At 48.3% G+C, this 19,870-nt stretch overlaps 2 protein-coding genes across 5 annotated transcripts in view; both read left to right on the top strand.

The window, feature by feature from the left end:
• PDE4C (phosphodiesterase 4C) overlaps nucleotides 1-19,870 on the top strand; it is a 1,034,448-nt gene that overhangs the window by 781,516 nt on the left and 233,062 nt on the right. The window lies entirely within an intron of this gene.
• LOC147673203 (uncharacterized) lies at nucleotides 3,726-6,948 on the top strand. Its single transcript, XM_086946505.1, has 2 exons — nucleotides 3,726-4,158; nucleotides 6,494-6,948. Exons 1-2 carry the CDS (start codon nucleotides 3,726-3,728, stop codon nucleotides 6,946-6,948), a joined length of 888 nt encoding a protein of 295 aa, XP_086802631.1.

The following is a 19,870-nucleotide window of genomic DNA, read 5'->3' as shown; positions in this document are numbered from 1 at the left end:
CATAGCTGGTGACATTCCCTTGCACGCTCGAGCTCTGACTGGTAACTCATAGCTGGTGACATTCCCTTGCACGCTCGAGCTCGGGCTGGTAACTCACAGCCAGTGACATTCCCTTGCATGCTCAGGCTCTGGCTGGTAACTCACTGCTAGTGACATTCCCTTCCATGCTCGAGCTCTGGCTGGTAACTCACAGCCGGTGACATTCCCTTGCACGCTCAGGCTCTGGCTGGTAACTCACAGCCAGTGACATTCCCTTGCACGCTCGAGCTCTGGCTGGTAACTCACAGCGGGTGACATTCCCTTGCACGCTCGAGCTCTGGCTGGTAACTCATAGCTGGTGACATTCCCTTGCACGCTTGAGCTCTGGCTGGTAACTCACAGCCAGTGACATTCCCTTGCACATTTGAGCTCTGGCTGGTAACTCATAGCTGGTGACATTCCCTTGCACGCTCAGGCTCTGGCTGGTAACTCCCAGCTGGTGACATTCTCTTGCACGCTCGAGCTCTGGTTGGTAACTCATAGCTGGTGACATTCCCTTGCACGCTCGAGCTCTGGCTGGTAACTCACAGCTGGTGACATTCCCTTGCACCCTCGAGCTCTGGCTGGTAACTCACAGCTGGTGACATTTCCTTGCACGCTCGAGCTACGGCTGGTAACTCACAGCTGGTCACATTCCCTTGCACGCTCGAGCTCTGGCTGGTAACTCATAGCTGGTGACATTCCCTTGCACGCTCAGGCTCTGGCTGCTAACTCACAGCCAGTGACATTCCCTTGTACTCTCGAGCTCTGGCTGGTAACTTATAGCTGGTGACATTCCCTTGCACGCTCGAGCTCTGACTGGTAACTCATAGCTGGTGACATTCCCTTGCACGCTCGAGCTCGGGCTGGTAACTCACAGCCAGTGACATTCCCTTGCATGCTCAGGCTCTGGCTGGTAACTCACAGCTAGTGACATTCCCTTGCATGCTCTGGCTCTGGCTGGTAACTCACAGCCGGTGACATTCCCTTGCACGCTCAGGCTCTGGCTGGTAACTCACAGCCAGTGACATTCCCTTGCACGCTCGAGCTCTGGCTGGTAACTCACAGCGGGTGACATTCCCTTGCACGCTCGAGCTCTGGCTGGTAACTCATAGCTGGTGACATTCCCTTGCACGCTTGAGCTCTGGCTGGTAACTCACAGCCAGTGACATTCCCTTGCACGTTTGAGCTCTGGCTGGTAACTCATAGCTGGTGACATTCCCTTGCACGCTCAGGCTCTGGCTGGTAACTCCCAGCTGGTTGCATTCTCTTGCACGCTCGAGCTCTGGTTGGTAACTCATAGCTGGTGACATTCCCTTGCACGCTCGAGCTCTGGCTGGTAACTCACAGCTGGTGACATTCCCTTGCACCCTCGAGCTCTGGCTGGTAACTCACAGCTGGTGACATTCCCTTGCACGCTCGAGCTATGGCTGGTAACTCACAGCTGGTGACATTCCCTTGCACGCTCGAGCTCTGGCTGGTAACTCATAGCTGGTGACATTCCCTTGCATGCTCAGGCTCTGGCTCCTAACTCACAGCCAGTGACATTCCCTTGCATGCTCGAGCTCTGGCTGGTAACTCATAGCTGGTGACATTCCCTTGCACGCTCAAGCTCTGGCTGGTAACTCACAGCGGTGACATTCCCTTGCACCCTCGAGCTCTGGCTGGTAACTCACAGCCAGTGACATTCCCTTGCACGCTCAGGCTCTGGCTGGTAACTCACAGCCAGTGACATTCCCTTGCATGCTCGAGCTCTGGCTGGTAACTCACAGCGGTGACATTCCCTTGCACGCTCGAGCTCTGGCTGATGGTAACTCACAGCCAGTGACATTCCCTTGCATGCTTGAGCTCTGGCTGGTAACTCATAGCTGGTGACATTCCCTTGCACGCTCGAGCTCTGGCTGATGGTAACTCACAGCCAGTGACATTCCCTTGCACGCTCGAGCTCTGGCTGGTAACTCATAGCTGGTGACATTCCCTTGCACGCTTGAGCTCTGGCTGGTAACTCACAGCCAGTGACATTCCTTTGCACGCTCGAGCTCTGGCTGGTAACTCATAGCTAGTGACATTCCCTTGCACACTTGAGCTCTGGCTGGTAACTTACAGCCAGTGACATTCCCTTGCACGCTCAAGCTCCGGCTAGTAACTCACAGCCAGTGACATTCCTTTCCACGCTCGAGCTCTGGCTGGTAACTCACAGCGGTTGACATTCCCTTGCACGCTCGAGCTCTGGCTGGTAACTCATAGCTGGTGACATTCCCTTGCACGCTCGAGCTCTGGCTGGTAACTCACAGCCGGTGACATTCCCTTGCATGCTCGAGCTCTGGCTGGTAACTCACAGCCAGTGACATTCCTTTCCACGCTCGAGCTCTGGCTGGTAACTCACAGCGGGTGACATTCCCTTGCACGCTCGAGCTCTGGCTGGTAACTCATAGCTGGTGACATTCCCTTGCACGCTCGAGCTCTGGCTGGTAACTCACAGCTGGTGACATTCCCTTGCACGCTCGAGCTCTGGCTGGTAACTCACAGCCAGTGACATTCCCTTGCATGCTCGAGCTCTGGCTGATGGTAACACACAGCTGGTGACATTCCCTTGCACGCTTGAGCTCTGGCTGGTAACTCACAGCCAGTGACATTCCCTTGCACGCTTGAGCTCTGGCTGGTAACTCACAGCCAGTGACATTCCTTTGCACGCTCGAGCTCTGGCTGGTAACTCATAGCTGGTGACATTCCCTTGCACGCTCGAGTTCAGGCGCACGCGCGAGGGCCGGCTTGTAATCCACGTCACCGAGCTATGTAGCTGTTTGTAAAAACGCAGCAGCCGACGTCCTCCCTCCACCCAGGCAGCTATTAATAGATTTAAACGACTGCATTTCAGGCCCTTTCACAGCCCTGCCCGTGCTGCTATTGAGCAGACGAGGCATTAGGCGAGCCGGCTACATCCGGGTTCCTGGTAGGGGCCGGGGGCCCTGAGATGACGTCTGCACAGACCTCTATGTACTTCTAAACAGTGTTCACCCCTCTGATCGGGATATTGGGGGAGGGAGGGGGGGGGCGGCGGGGTGCTGGCAGTAAAATCAAGGACTGTACCTGGAATAGAAAATAATCAGACCCGGGGTCCCCCTATTCCAGCTCAACCAGGCTATGGGCGCCTCTGCGATAGCGCCAATGTCCCGTTCACACAGCTTTACAGCGCTGTGAGACAGTGAAGAGGGATGGTGAGAGAAGTGATAGAGGGATGGATGTAAGAGCGGGGGGAGGGGATAGCCCAGGAGGAAGGCGCTAGTTTGGGCTTATCAAACGGAGGCCACCGTGTGCCGCTCCAGCACCGACTGGGATTCTAGACTTGGCGGCATATGTAGGTAAAAATGGAATTGTGCTTCTGAAAATGCGATTTTTTCCGAATCGCATTTTCAGGATTGCAAATCCCGATGTGGGTAATATTTCGCAAATAATTAACGATTAGCAAAAATTTGCAGAATTTTTTTGCGCTTACTCAAATAGCGATTCCTTAATTGTGTAATTGCTATTAAGGAATCGCAAATTTTGAGAAACAGCAATTCAGGTGCAGAATGATGACATCACAACCAGGAAGTGTGACTGCCCATTCTGCACCTGATTGCCAGCACCTGTGTCAGAGTCAGAAGCTGACTGAGAGCCTGTGAGGAGGGAGTGAGGTTTCGGAACAGCAATTGCAGGAAGGGGAAATGGAGTCCCAGGGGAGTGAGAAGCAGCCAGAAGAAAACCCAAGAAAAAGAAAACAAACATTTAGTGAGAGGGAACTTGAGGTCCTTACAGAGGAAATAGTAAGGCAACATGACCTCCTATTCGGGAAAAATTCACTTTGTGTGCCAGATGCAAGGAAACGTAAAATCTGGAGTGACATTCAGGAGAAAGTGAACGCAATTGGTGTCACACACCGCACAGTTGAAAACCTGCCCAAGCGTTGGTATGATATGCGGCAAAGGTCAAAGGAGAGGATGGCCACAAGGTTGGCTGAGGCAAAACTGACCGGAGGTGGGACGTCAACAGCACCAGAGCCTACCCCCCTGAAGGAGCTAGTGGAGGGCACCCTTATGCCTGAAACTGTGACTGGTGTGGCTGACCTGGACAGCTCCAAACAGACAGACCCCAGACAAGGTAAGATGCATGCCTATACCCCGAAGCATAACCAGCCCACTCACAGCCCCAAACACCCAACCTGAGTGCAACTCCAGTGCATGTGTACAAGCACACCCAGAAATGCATTATGGGATATGTAGTCACATGCACTGATAACTGGCCCTGTTAAACATAGCACAGGGGAATAGGAATGAGTCAACCTTGGAATGAGTAAAAAAGACTAGTATTAGTAATGTGTTTAGATATTTTCAAACTTTAATGCATAACAAAAGATTCACATGACACACAAGTAATGTGTGTATTTAAATTTACTTACAACAAGGGGTGGTGAGGGACAGAGTCTCTGAATTAAACAGAATACTCTCACCCAGTCAAGAGATCAGGGCTAGATCCAACACCGTTTTTTAGCTCACTGCACCATCCCAGTTTCAGAACCTGGGAAGGAAACAAGCTACCGGGGACCGGTTTCTGGCATTTCAGCCTCTTCGGCCCGGCTTGCTTGAATCCTGATGGTGCAATGAGCAAGGGACTCACATCTGAGCATACCCTTCCACGCTTAGGGTGGACAAAAATATTTACAACAAGGGGTGGTGAGGGACAGAGTCTCTGAATTAAACAGAATACTCTCACCCAGTCAAGAGATCAGGGCTCAGATGTGAGTCCCTTGCTCATTGCACCATCAGGATTCAAGCAAGCCGGGCCGAAGAGGCTGAAATGCCAGAAACCGGTCCCCGGTAGCTTGTTTCCTTCCCAGTGTAAGAATTGGCTTTTGTAGTTTGGTTTGCCCTGTTCCCATCATGCACTGGGACAGGAACAGACTAATTTGCATACAGCCAGGTTCTGAAACTGGGATGGTGCAGTGAGCTAAAAAACGGTGTTGGATCTAGCCCTGATCTCTTGACTGGGTGAGAGTATTCTGTTTAATTCAGAGACTCTGTCCCTCACCACCCCTTGTTGTAAATATTTTTGTCCACCCTAAGCGTGGAAGGGTATGCTCAGATGTGAGTCCCTTTCTCACTGCTCCATCAGGATTCAAGCAAGCCGGGCCGAAGAGGCTGAAATGCCAGAAACCGGTCCCCGGTAGCTTGTCTCCTTTCTGGTAAAGAATTGGCTTGGTAGTTTAGTCTGCCCTGTTCCCATGATGCACTGGGCCAGGGACAGACTGATTTGCATATAGCCAGGTTCTGAGCTGGGATGGGGCAGTGAGATAAATAACGGTGATGGATCAAGCCCTGATCTTTGGACTGGGTAAGAGTGGTCTGCTCAATTCAGACACTCTGTTCATCACCACCCCCTTTTGTAAATCGATTTTGGCCACTATAGGTGTGGCAGGGTATACTCAGACATGAGTCCCTTTCTCACTGCTCCATCAGGATTCAAGCAAGCCGGGCCGAAGAGGCTGAAATGCCAGAAACCGGTCCCCGGTAGCTTGTCTCCTTTCTGGTAAAGAATTGGCTTGGTAGTTTAGTCTGCCCTGTTCCCATGATGCACTGGGCCAGGGACAGACTGATTTGCATATAGCCAGGTTCTGAGCTGGGATGGGGCAGTGAGATAAATAACGGTGATGGATCAAGCCCTGATCTTTGGACTGGGTAAGAGTGGTCTGCTCAATTCAGACACTCTGTTCATCACCACCCCCTTTTGTAAATCGATTTTGGCCACTATAGGTGTGGCAGGGTATACTCAGACATGAGTCCCTTTCTCACTGCTCCATCAGGATTCAAGCAAGCCGGGCCGAAGAGGCTGAAATGCCAGAAACCGGTCCCCGGTAGCTTGTCTCCTTTCTGGTAAAGAATTGGCTTGGTAGTTTAGTCTGCCCTGTTCCCATGATGCACTGGGCCAGGGACAGACTGATTTGCATATAGCCAGGTTCTGAGCTGGGATGGGGCAGTGAGATAAATAACGGTGATGGATCAAGCCCTGATCTTTGGACTGGGTAAGAGTGGTCTGCTCAATTCAGACACTCTGTTCATCACCACCCCCTTTTGTAAATCGATTTTGGCCACTATAGGTGTGGCAGGGTATACTCAGACATGAGTCCCTTTCTCACTGCTCCATCAGGATTCAAGCAAGCCGGGCCGAAGAGGCTGAAATGCCAGAAACCGGTCCCCGGTAGCTTGTCTCCTTTCTGGTAAAGAATTGGCTTGGTAGTTTAGTCTGCCCTGTTCCCATGATGCACTGGGCCAGGGACAGACTGATTTGCATATAGCCAGGTTCTGAGCTGGGATGGGGCAGTGAGATAAATAACGGTGATGGATCAAGCCCTGATCTTTGGACTGGGTAAGAGTGGTCTGCTCAATTCAGACACTCTGTTCATCACCACCCCCTTTTGTAAATCTATTTAAATTTACAGCACCACCGACAGCACAGGAAACCGTGGCAGAAGGGTTGGACACACCAGCAGATGTGGATGTGGCAGGGCAGGAGGAGCAGGGGGAACCAAGACAGGCAGACCCTGCGCCAGGCAGACGGCGCAACATAGTCTCACCACTGCCACTGATGAAGGCAGAGTCCACAGATACAGCTGAGGAGGCACAGCCAGTCCCAAGGCAACATGCAAGGCAGCATACACCACAGTCCACTGCGCAAACTTCAAATGGGAGTGGGTCAAGACGCAGGGCACGGCCCTCCACCAGCAATTCACCTTCCGAGGAAGACACGGTATTCTCTGGCCTGGAGGGCAACATGTTGAAAGCACAGCACTTCTTCTTTGTGGGAAAGAGCAAACTTCTAATTGGGCAGGAAACTATTAAGTTTAAGGAATATCATCACGCAACTAATAAGAAGATCGCAAGTGAAATGGTTTAGCCACCTTAAAAAATGTATCCGGTTGGCCTGCTCTAGCCTGCCCTCTGACAGCATCCTATAATACAATCTTCAGAATTTCATAAAATAAAGAAGTAAGCCACCGTCATCGAGTGCGCTCTATTGATGACACATCGGAGACTAACAGAAGCTATTGTTGCTCTCTATATATTTGTTTTGTTATTTATTTATAAAGCGCGTAGCTGCCACAGCCAAGTGGCGTCCCAGCGCAATGGTGGACAGTACAACACAACACAATGAAGGACCAAACCAGAAACAAAAGACTATTTAACCGAGGTGAAAAGAAATGTCTTCACGGCTTTCCTAAAAGGCAGCAGGTCAGGAATGGAACGAATGTTAACAGGAAGTGAGTTCCATAGTTCTGCTGCCAGAACACCAAAAGAACGGCCGCCAATTCTGGCTTTTTTAAAGCGAGGAATCTAAGCCAGAAATTGTCCAGTAGAGCGTAATGTTCCTGCCGGGGTGTAGTAGACGTTAGCTTGAGCAAGAATGGGGGGCGAGGCAGCCTTTAGGATCTTAAACACCAGGCATAAGGCTTTGAACTTGATCCTCTGCCCAACGGGCAGCCAATGTAGATCGGAGATGGTACGCCTGGCAGAGCAAAATTTAGGCAAACCGACCAACATTCTGGCTGCCGCGTTCTGCACACGTTGTAACCCAGTTAGTTCAGCTTGGTTGACACCTAGAAGAAGGGAGCTGGCATAGTCCAATCTGGACAAAATCACAGCTTGGAGAATAAGTTGCCTAGTAGAGGCATCAAAAAACTTAAAAATAGGTCTAAGGCTCCGAAGAGCCCCAAAACAGGTCCCCGCAACTCTTTTCGCGTGGGGGGTAAATGATAACTTTGAGTCCAGCCAGATACCCAAATTCTTTACCTCTGTCACCGGAGTGGGTGCTCGGCCCAATTCCTCTGGCCACCAGCAGTCGCCCCATAATTGAGCCTGTTTGCCCAGGATTAAGACTTCGGTTTTAGAAGCATTGAGTTGGAGACAGTTATCTGTCATCCAACTAGCCACGTCCTTAAGGGCTGCCTGGAACTTAGAGGCTTCAATCATGGTGTCCCCATTTAGTGCCACCGCAAGCTGAGTGTCATCAGCGTAAGACACTATGGTTAGACCCCATTTTTTTGCGACCGCAGCTAGCGGCTGCACATATAAATTAAATAGGGTCGGGCTCAATGCCGAACCCTGCGGAACCCCTTGAGGGATATAGCAGGAAACGGATTCAAATGGGGGGGAAGAAACCTTAAAGGTACGCTCAGTCAAAAAAGAGTGAAACCATTCGAGAGCTGTGCTCTCCACACCAGCCTCTTTTAAACGTTGGACAAGGATAGTGTGGGAAACAGTGTCGAAAGCGGCACTGAGATCCAAAAGGATCAGTGCCGCTGTCTGCCCTAAGTCTAACAGCTTCCGCAGATGTTCTACCATCGCTAACAGAGCTGTCTCTATACTATGGCCGGCGCGGAAGCCGTTCTGAGAAGGATCTAAGACACCCAGATTTTGTAGATGACATGATAGAATTTTGTTAGCATGAGCCTCGGCCAGCTTAGAGACCCAGGGGAGAAGGGAGATAGGCCTATAATGTTCTGGTTTAGTTGGGTCTAGAGTAGGCTTCTTTAAGATCGGGATAACCGTGGCCTGCTTCCATTTGACAGGTACAGTCCCAGAGGAGAAAGATAGCCTAATAAGGTCAAGCAAAGGAGGAAGGCAGACTTCAGCAAATTCATTAAATTATGCAGGTCTCAAAGGGTCCGCAGGTGACCCTGACTTAACTTTCAAAACTAAGGATTTAAACTCTTCTTGAGATGGCTCATGTATTGATGCGAGCGGCCTAATAGTCAGGTGTGTGGGGCATGAGTCACTATTTGGGCTGGTTGAGGAAGGAAAGGACTGGTAAATGGCCGCCACTTTCTCCACAAAGAAGGCTGCTAGTTCTTCACAGTGAGATTGAGAGCATTGTTCCATGCCTACTTGTTTCCTACTAGTCAGATCTTTAATGACTTTAAAGATAAGTTTAGTAGGATTGGGATTTTTTTTGAATTCTGAGGCATAGAAGGAGGCCCGGGCCTTGCAGATTGCATGATGGTAGCGCTTGATACTGGCCTGGTAACTCTGCTTAAGGACAGAGTCATATGTCCTGCGCCAGGCTCTTTCAGCCCTCTTACATGCCGTTATGAGAAGCCTCAGAGAGTCGTCATACCACGGACTAGGTGGGCCAGGGCGAATTTTACTCCATCCAGCTGGAATCAGAGTATCCAATGCCTGAGTCAACCAGTCACAGAAGTAATCGTACCCCGAGGAAACGTCAGTAGGAGGATCAGGTGGATGTTGCGCCAGAAGCTGATGAAAGTCAGTCAGCCTCAGTTTCCTCCAAGGACGTTTAAAGACTGTAGGGATCGTACTTTTGAAAGGGGCCCTAATTGAAGAAATCTGTATTTCAATCAAATAGTGGTCGGTCCAGGCCATAGGTTTAGGTGGACAGGAGACAACTCCGGGGAGATTAGTCAGGAAAGGATCCAATAAGTGGCCGCCTACATGAGTCGGGTGAGTGACATGCTGGTACAGTTGTAAAGCCTCAAAGTCTGCGAGAAAGCTACTCGACACAGCGGATAGAGGAGAGTCCAGATGAAGGTTAAGATCTCCCACTATACAGAAATTCGCAGATTTAAGGGCCAAGGAAGAAGCTGCTTCCGGTAGGGCGGTGCGGAAAGCGGCGTCAGGGCCGGGAGGTCTATAGATAAGAAGACCCGAGATGGTAAACTGAGAGTTTATAGAGATTGCGAAATGAGCGCTTTCACAACCCACTATATCCGTAGCCTTCCAGGAGCATGGGTAGCATGCCTTAACCATGGCTGCAATCCCGCCACCGCCATATATATGATTAATATTCAAGTATCAATCTAAGGTTAACTCTAAAAGACCCACTGAGAAATCTTTCTAAAATTGCGACCCTCAAACCTTGGATTGGAGGTCGGAAAAGGATAATAGATGAAGTTGAGACGGGTTCACGAGAAGAAGGCTTTAACGCCGAAACGCGTGTCCTGTCCCTCTTTCTATCGACCGCCAGCCTTGACATTAAGCTACAGCCCCTCCTTTAGGTTTTTAAATGTATTGTGTATAATATTGATTTGTTTGTTTGTAAAAACTATAAAGTGTGTTTGTAAAAAGAATCACTATATATAAAAGATATAAAAGATAAAAAGATAAAAAACAGAAACAATTCTGACAAATGTGATGAAAATTAACTTTATAATAAAACAAAGTATTTATGTAATAACTACTTAGATAACCAAATTACACACTGGTTTTGCATATATCTGGGCCCTATTCATTCTGTTGTTACGGTATTAATATATCTTGCGGTCAGCTTGTTGTTTACCCCAGTGAAAGCACAGCACCTGCAAGTTAAAGGCATAGGATCAATCCAGCACCAACTTGAAGCACACAACCACATGTCTGAGTTGCGCCTCAGTGTCATGGCCATGACAGGTGCATTGGAAGGACTGTGCAGGGAGATCAGGGTAGCCAGGCGCAGGGAGAAACACTGTCTACACACCCGCAGGTACCTGTACACTAGAGCTGTGAACCGCCAGTCCACCGCCACATCCCTGCTGGCCAGGAGATGTGTAAGCATGCAGCACGAAATGGCCCTCTGCTGCCAGGATGTGGGTAGGGGCCTGGTGCAGGTCACACGTGCCGTGGACCGGATGCGTGCAGTTGCCACAGGTGGCATAGGGACACTGGGCTCATTGGATACGGACGAACAGTCCAGCAGGAGCAGCATCACTCCACGCCGGAGTGGGCGCCAGGGTAGAGCAGGTGATGACTCCAGTGAGGTCAATGTGCAGCCTGAACGGGGGGCAACAGGGCGGGCACGTAGGAGGTAAAGAGGCAGCATGTACTCATTAGTATGTGTGAAGCAACACATTCCAAATGGACTGAGAGACTCATGGCAATGATAGCACTGTGGCCTAAGCATGTGCAAACATCAACATTTAAGTCACGCTGTGTGGCCGATTTACTCCTGCAGTTAAGGAAATGCAAATCAGACTTGAGCATCATTATTTGGCACTGTGTCCTCATTTCTCACCTAGAAGTAGTTCTGTGTGATGTCATCACGTCTAAGGCGCCCGGCAGCCGCCCCGGCACCACCTGCACATCTGCGTTGTGGAGCTTTATCCTCCTCATCTGATCTGTCTGCATCTGTAAGATCCACAGGGTTGCCCTTCTTGGTAGGGATGTTGTGTAGCATTGCGTAGGCAACCACGATTTTGCAACACGTCTCTGGGCTGTACTGTAGTGCACCTCCACTCATATGGAGGCAGCAGAAACGGCTTTTAAGGATTCCAAATGTCCTCTCAATGGTGCTGCGTGTGGCTCTGTGGGCGCTGTGTCCCTCCGCTCTGCTGCTGTGGCTCGATTCAGGTGGGGTGTGAGGATGTAGTCACGTACAGCATGCGCACTGTCACCTGCAGGGCAAAAGTAGGTTAATGTTAAGTACTGTCCTGCCAGTTAAAACCTTCCCTAGTTGTGTGTGGGTGTGTGCCATGCAATTACCTAGCAGGTAGCCCTCTCCAAACTCGCCATTTGAGAGTCTGCGATGTAATCCACAGTGGCGGAAAATGAATGAGTCGTGTGCTTCCTGGGAATTTTGCCACAATATCTGTGATAATATGTTTAGCATTGCACATTACCTGGATGTTCAGTGAATGATATGACTTTCTGTTTCTAAAAATATACTCATTCTGTGATGGGGGTGACAGTGTGACATGGGTCCCATCTGCGCAGCCGATGACGTGGGGAAATTGGGCTATTTGGTAGAATTCTTGCTTGGTCTGGTCCAGTGCCTGCTCTGTGTTTGGGAATTGTATGTGGTGATGCATCCTCTGAACCATAGCATCAAGGAAAGCGTGGAAAAAGCACAATAGTGCACTCTGGGAGACCCCTCCTGCTGCGGCTATCACCCCCTGAAAACTCCCTGATGCCAGGAGGTGCAGTGAGCTCAAAACCTGTATGTGGGTAGGAATGGCGTGTGCCCTATATGTGGGGTGTTCAAGTATGGGTGCCAGTTCCTCTATCAACTCCAGGATACTGTCTGGGTGCAGCCTGTAGTGCACATGGATGTCCTCCTGGGTCCGCTGGAAGAGGGTGATGCGTGCCCTGTAGATCCTTTCATGGCGTCTACTTCTCTGTGCAGCATCTCAGATACGCAGCCTCCCGGCTATCACATACAGGCCAGCCATGGTGGGAAGCCCCAGTGGCATTGTGGGCCTCTTTAAATAGATTGCACCTGGTTACCACCTGTTCTGAGTTGGTGGTATTTGAGAAGTGCAAAATTGTGTTTTTCGTAAAATCGCAAATTGCGATTTTTTTGCTACATTTCAAATTGCGAGGACGGTATTTGCGATTTGTGCAAATAATGTGCCGCACACTGCGAATTCGCTATTTTTTCCGCAGATTCCTTGTTACGCAAAAATGATAATCGCTAAATTTGAGATGCTCCATTTTTGCGATGGGTAAAGCTGTCTGTTTTGCGATCGCATACACTCTGGATTCTGCAAATCGCAGTGTTTGCGATCAAAAAAGTTGTTCCTACATATGGCCCTTGGTTTTCCATTTGACAACAATGAATTCTGGGAGATGTTGTTTTCATTGAAGTAATTAGACTAACACTCCGGATAGCAATGGTTAATGAGTGAAACGTTCAGGACCAGTGGTCTCCTGACATGGCATGGAGTGAGGGGGGTGAGCCACAGGACAGGGTATCTCTCACCCCCCCCCAAGCAAGGGAGGAGGTGGAGGGCAGCCGTGGTGACGGACTGGTTGGATTGAGTGAGCTAAAAAGACTAAAAAACATTAAGATGCTCTGTTGTCAAAAGATGGCATTTCCACTAGGAAAGGTCTGCCTTGCAAAAGAGAGCGGTGCACAGAAAGAGCCTCCCTGGTTCCTGTACGTAAGCAATAACTATCATTTTGTGAAGCATTTATATATCAGATCCCACCCATATGTGGGCGGTGTGGGTCATTTTCAGATGGTTTGCGCACTTCACCGTGGGGGAGTGTGTGGTTGGCAGAGTATTGTAATTATGGTTGTAGTAGGGGGTCACGTTGTGGTATTGTGTGAGTGGCCATTGGGGTGCTTTTATCTTATGTTTGGGTGCGGCACCGAGCAGTGTGATGGAGGAGAGGGTGTGGGAATACACACCCCAATTACAATTAAAGTTAGGTCTAAAACATATATGCAAATACACAGTAGGCCTGGGCGGAAAACTCCATTCCGCTCTCGGAATTTGGGTAATTTCGCGTTCCGAGGATACTGCGGAATTGTCAAAAATTCCGCGATCCACGGCTTTGCCAATTTGTTTGCTTCTTCGCACTTTCAAAATGCGTGTTCGTGGGATATTTCTCCCCGAGCACGCAAACAGCATTCGCGAACAGGAAAAAAGCATCACAAACGGGCAGAACAAGAAATTCCGCGTGTTCACTGAACTTTTGCCTGCTCGCAGAGATTTTTTACCATTTTGCAGAGCTTTGTGTAGCACGACTACTCAAATTCCACCCACCCCTACTACAAAGCACCCATAGCCTGAGGAGCAGTGGCATGCTGTTTGCGCACAATGGAAAAAGGTTGTGATCAGAGAAACAGTGCTTAATTTGAGCCTGTGGTTTCTGGTGCTCGGTACTGGCACTTTATTATCAACACCCGCTCTTTTAACAGCCTGCCCTATGGTGGCGCTGTTCTTCCAATTTTGTGAGAAATACAACAGTTGCTTAATAATTAAATATACCTTAACATCACTAATTCCTGCCACCCAAAGCTGTAAGAATAGCTTGGGCAGCCTGTATTTGGCATTTTTAAGGTATATTTAAGGTCAGAATTGTCACGCGTGTATGAGTGTGATGATTAGTTTTGTTGGTACTTTCATTGGTAGCCTGATGGAGAGACAAAGACATCAGGGCCCTTCATGGATTGTAGGTGAAGCACCCGGGCACTTTACAACCCTCAGACACCCTCGACCGACCAAGCCCTGCCCCCCAGGAATCACAGACCCAGAAATGCATGACACTCATTGGCCCATCCAGCCTTACACTTCCATCCCAGCTGTGACGCTCCAGGGTCGGCTTAGACCATAGTTCTTCCAGTGAGATCACCCCAGTGAGCCTGCCCTGGGAAATTCTGATTTGCTGCTGGGCCATGAGCAACTATTCTGTGAAAACCAATTAATCAATCAATCGGAGCATTTGTAAAGTGCACTACATACCCGCGAGGGTCTCAAGGCGCGGGGGGGGGTCAGGTCTTGAGTAGCCTCCTGAAGGTGACTCAATGTTACCCCTCAACATCCCAGAAAAGGTTTACCGAGCTACCCCTTGCCGGAGGACCAAACACTTGCTCATCACATTGAGAAATACTCATAACTTTCACTTTACATCTGAAAATTAATAATTTCTCCCCATCTTGTTACCAGAGAGAACAGATTTTTTCCCCCTGTCTCAGATTAGGCAGCTGACATTTTTTGGCACACTTTCTCAGTGGTGTCTCCAAATACACATTGTTTGCAGCCGCTTGCCCTGAAGAAGGCCTTCTCGGGACGTTTCAAACGATCTTCTGAGCGTAGACACTTGCCAGGAGAGGTGCAAGGCACCTTTCTAAGACCAGTGAATTAATTAAGCCTCTGGCCCGGGAGAGTGCCCTCGGACTGTAGAGGTTCAAGCAGCCAGAGTCAGGGTTTTACTTGGCTACAAAGCCAAATTGTTTCCCGGATAAGCTTCTTTTTACATAATCCCGTCCAGCTGGCTGCGGCTCTGCAGATACTGAGTGAAAAACTCGAAAGGGGAGGAAGTAACTGACTTCCTGAAATTGTTATGCTTTCCATTAACTTCTTTTTTTTTTCATATGCTGACGTCGCGTTTGCGCCCCCGTCCTAGTTGAACTTCCATGGCTGTTATAGCAGAAATGTGTTCCTGTCTATACATTTTAGCTTTGATTCTAAACTGTGTCGGTTACTGTCTGTATGTGTCTGGATGTATGCCTGTGTCTTTGTACATGTGTGTGTGTCTATGTGTACTTTGTGGGTATTGGTGTGTGTGTGTGCATTACACAGTAGTAGTAGACCCTGAGTAGTTATGATTCAGCCGCATGTTGCATTGAAAATGCATTTTAAGACTTGTTTATGACTTTTGACTAGCCCTAGGAGTAGTTCGCGAAGTAGCGCTACGCGTAGCTACGTGAAGTGCACTTTTCACTACGTGAACTATGCGCAGCTACGCGAACTGCGTAGTGCACTGTGCAAAATGCTGTTCGCACTGATTGCACAGTGCCGGATGCTTGTCTGCACTGCGCAGTCAGTGCAAACTGCAGCTTGCACAGTGCAAGCGGTCGTTTTCTGCCGCTCGAGTAGATTTCTACTTGAGCGGCAGCTTTCTCAACGTGGACTGGTAGTTGCTCATCGCGAGCTGTCACGAGCATACGCGACCACCTGCAATGAGAAACCTTGACCTCCCCGCGTTGAGAATCTCGCCGGGAGGTTTATTTTCTACGCTTGCGATTGGAAACTTGATGTTGCTGATCACGAACGAGGAAAAAGCCTCGCCGGGATGTCATTTTGCTTGCTTGCAGTTGCCAACTTGACGTTGAGGACTGGGAGCAAGCAAAAAATTACTGCTGCACTACGCGTGTTTGCACTGTGCTATGTGCAATTCGCATAGTGTGAAGTAGCACAAAGTTCACAAACTACGCAAGCATAGCATAGTGCTTTGCCCAGGTCTACTTTTGACCCAATGGACGGATTTGCACAAAACTTGCCAACCTTCCAACTCAATCAGCCAAGTTTCGGCATGGCAAGTTTCATGTAAAGCCATCGAAAGTGGGGGAAAAAAAGTTAAAAGGGGTGGAAGTCCAAGGTCCTGCCCATCACATCGAGTTTGTCTGTGCCTTGAGTGGGGTGACGTCTACTGACAGCAAGGGTGCCACTGGTGTAATGCACACAAGGACATCATTGGCTCACCAGCTCCACTTGGGACAGTTCAAGGCAGTCAGAGATTGGGGGTGTTGGGTCCTTTCATCCCTGGGTCCCGGTGCCAATGTGCTTCCTGCACTAATAATAGTTCATCCCTTTGTTGCAGGGGGGCTTCTACACCACACATAGCTGGGGTTTCAGGGAATTAAACTCATTTTTAATACCTGTTTGTAAAATGTAGCAGTCATCGAATTGGTTGTGTAGATGGGTTGGGGCCAAGTTGAGTTCTGTATGTGATGTCAGGTGTTAGTAAGCATGGGCGGTGTGCCCACGGAATATAAGATGGGAATCTCGATGACGCCAAACATAACGGCCATCACTATCACAAGAAATAGGGCAACCCAGTAATCCCCAAGGAACTGGGTAATGTTAGTTAAATAGAAAAAAGGCTCCTTGAGGAATTATTTAAAATTCTTCAATTAATTTCTGTTATGTCTTTTATAAGTACATCAATTGGAAAAGGAACATAAGAAACGCGATATCTCAAAACAATTTTTATGTATTATTTGATAACTAAATCTTTAGACTTTAGACTTTTTACAAAATTAGAGAAAGGTACATATGCTAGGCAACAAACAACACCACAATATTCAATACATTTTAACGGGGTCTTCCTTGTGAAGCCGTGGTTGATTGAATATTGGAGTGAACTAGACAATTCAATATCTTGTGCAACATATAGTCCTGAGGATGGTCTTGGTGAAAATTATACGTTAAAGACCGAAACGTCGACGCCCTTATACCGCTTGGTTTATATTCATCAAAGAAAGGATTTGTATTAAAAGTTGATGGATTAGCTGACTGATGTCACAGGAGCACTCTATGTATATATATATATATATAATACATATTGTATCAGCTGTATATTACGCCACTGTTAAAATGTATTGAATATTGTGGTGTTGTTTGTTGCCTAGCATATGTACCTTTCTCTAATTTTGTAAAAAGTCTAAAGATTTAGTTATCAAATAATACATTAAAATTGTTTTGAGATATCGCGTTTCTTATGTTCCTTTTCCAATTGATGTACTTAGAAAAGACATAACAGAAATTAATTGAAGAATTTGAAATAATTCCTCAAGAAACATAACGGCCAGCATATTTGGGCCAAAAATATTGAAATTAAGTAAATCGAGAATTTTATATTGAACTCCTCATATTTGTAACTTGACAACATGAATATATATATATATATATATATATATATATATATATATATATATATATATATATATATATATATATATATATATATATATATATATATTTATTCCAGGCGCCTAGAAGTGGAGTTGAGAATAGTAAATCTATACTTCCTCTGTATGCACTTGCATTTCTGTGTTTTGTTCCTCAATTTTCCGATTCCACAATGTTCCTATATGCGATATTCCATCGTGCGATCAGCATGGCAAGCTATGTGCCGACTGTAGATGGCTATTCTGAAGGGTGCATTGTTTGCTTCATTGGGTTCACTATAAATGCACATTCTTCAATTCTGCACCTCTGTTAATGTTTATGTGAAGTATGTCTATCTGAATATGAGGGGTCCCGGGGTCTTTCCGAAGGGTCTCGTTTCCAGGTCCGAAGGCTGCCGCATAGGAGGAAAAGGCGCCTGCGCAGCTATATGGTAAGAGTGACTCCTGGAGGGATTACTGACCCTTGAGTTGGCAAAAGGAATATGGCGGACAAGGGGAGGCTTTTGGAATTTATTGTACAGGTCGGAAGGAGCTGTCTATCTCATAGGGTTGTGGGCAACATTTGGGTGTCTCCCATTTTATGCTTTGCGGTATTTGTATCCTGTGCCCAGCAGTGAGTTTTAAGTTCATCCAATGTTCAGAGAGCTGTCTGACTGGACCTTATGACCAGATGTGCTCTCTTTGGGTGGATCCTATGTTGAGCAGCACAGCCTTTAGTGGATTCTATGTTGAGTAGCGCAGCCTTTGTGTGGATCCTATGTTGAACAGCGCATCCTTTCGGTGGATCCTACGTTGAGCAGCGCAGCTTTTGGGTGGATCCTATGTTAAGCAGCGCAACCTTTGGGTGGATCCTATGTTGAGCTGCACAGCCTTTGTGTGGATCCTATGTTGAGCAGCACAGCCTTTGGATGGATCCTATGTCGAGCAGCGCAGCCTTTTGTGTGTATCCTATGTTGAGCAATGCTGCCTTTAGGTGGATCCTATGTTGAGCAGCGCAGCCTTTGAGTGGATCCTATGTTGGGCAGCGCAGCCTTTGGGTGGATCCTATGTTGAGCAGCGCAGCCTTTGGGTGGATCCTATGTTGAGCAGCGCAGTCTTTGGGTGGATCCTATGTTGGGCAGCGCAGCCTTTGGGTGGATCCTATGTTGAGCAGCGCAGCCTTTGGGTGGATCCTATGTTGAGCAGCGCAGTCTTTGGGTGGATCCTATGTTGAGCAGTGCAGCCTTTGGGTGGATCCTATGTTGAGCAGCGCAGCCTTTGGGTGGATCCTATGTTGAGCAGCGCAGTCTTTGGGTGGATCCTATGTTGAGCAGTGCAGCCTTTGAGTGGATCCTATGTTGGGCAGCGCAGCCTTAGGGTGGATCCTATGTTGAGCAGCGCAGCCTTTGGGTGGATCATATGTTGAGCAGCGCAGCCTTTGGGTGGATCCTATGTTGAGCAGTGCAGCCTTTGGGTGGATCATATGTTGAGCAGCGCAGCCTTTGGGTGGATCCTATGTTGAGCAGCGCAGCCTTTAGGTGGATCCTATGTTGAGCAGCGCAGCCTTTGGGTGGATCCTATGTTGAGCAGCGCAGTCTTTGGGTGGATCCTATGTTGAGCAGTGCAGCCTTTGGGTGGATCCTATGTTGAGCAGCGCAGCCTTTGGGTGGATCCTATGTTGAGCAGTGCAGCCTTTGGGTGGATCATATGTTGAGCAGCGCAGCCTTTGGGTGGATCCTATGTTGAGCAGCGCAGCCTTTAGGTGGATCCTATGTTGAGCAGCGCAGCCTTTGGGTGGATCATATGTTGAGCAGCGCAGTCTTTGATCGGATCCTGTGTTCAGTAGCGCAGCCTTTGGGTGGATCCTATGTTGAGCAGTGCAGCCTTTGGGTGGATCCTACGTTGAGCAGCGCAGCCTTTGGGTGGATCCTATGGTGAGCAGCGCAGCCTTTGGGTGGAAAATATGTTGAGCAGTGCAGCCTTTAGGTGGATCCTACGTTGAGCTGCACAGCCTTTGGGTGGATCCTATGTTGAGCATTGCAGTCTTTTGAGTGTATCCTATGTTGAGCAGCGCAGCCTTTGGGTGGATCCTATGTTGAGCAGCGCAGCCTTTGGGTGGATCCTATGTTGAGCAGTGCAGCCTTTGGGTGGATCATATGTTGAGCAGCGCAGTCTTTGATCGGATCCTGTGTTCAGCTGTGCAGTCGTTTACTGGCTTCCGTATTTAGAAAAGCAGTTTGTCAGCACATTTTTTGTTAGGCGTGGGTAAAACTTAAATGATGCTGGTGTAATTAGCATAATTTCAGGAATTATACACTACATTTACACAATGTTGCATAATGAAGCCATTGTCCATTGCAAAAATTATAACACAGGAGAACGAGCACAATACCAATAGCCCAGACCTCCAGTGACAGTTGTTTGCATAAATTGTGTTTTCTATATATTTTTTTAGTGCACTCTGTGACCTTGTGTTAAAAATTGACACAAGGATGCTTTTCATTCTAAAATATATGTTAAATGATGGATTCATATTTAGTGTAATTACGGGTCATTTTTAACCCTGGGCGTAGTTCAAGGAGTTGCTCTACGCGAAGTGCATAAAAAACTCTGCCGCACTACGCAGAGCTATGAGAGGAGTGGAGTACGATAGAAAAATGCAGTTCGTGGTGATTGTACGGTGCCGGATGCTGGTCCGCACTGTGTAATAATT

This window comes from Lissotriton vulgaris, chromosome 12 (assembly GCF_964263255.1).
Source record: "Lissotriton vulgaris chromosome 12, aLisVul1.2, whole genome shotgun sequence".
NCBI classification, from domain to species: Eukaryota; Metazoa; Chordata; class Amphibia; order Caudata; family Salamandridae; genus Lissotriton; species Lissotriton vulgaris.
This window is presented reverse-complemented; position numbering and strand designations above follow the sequence as displayed.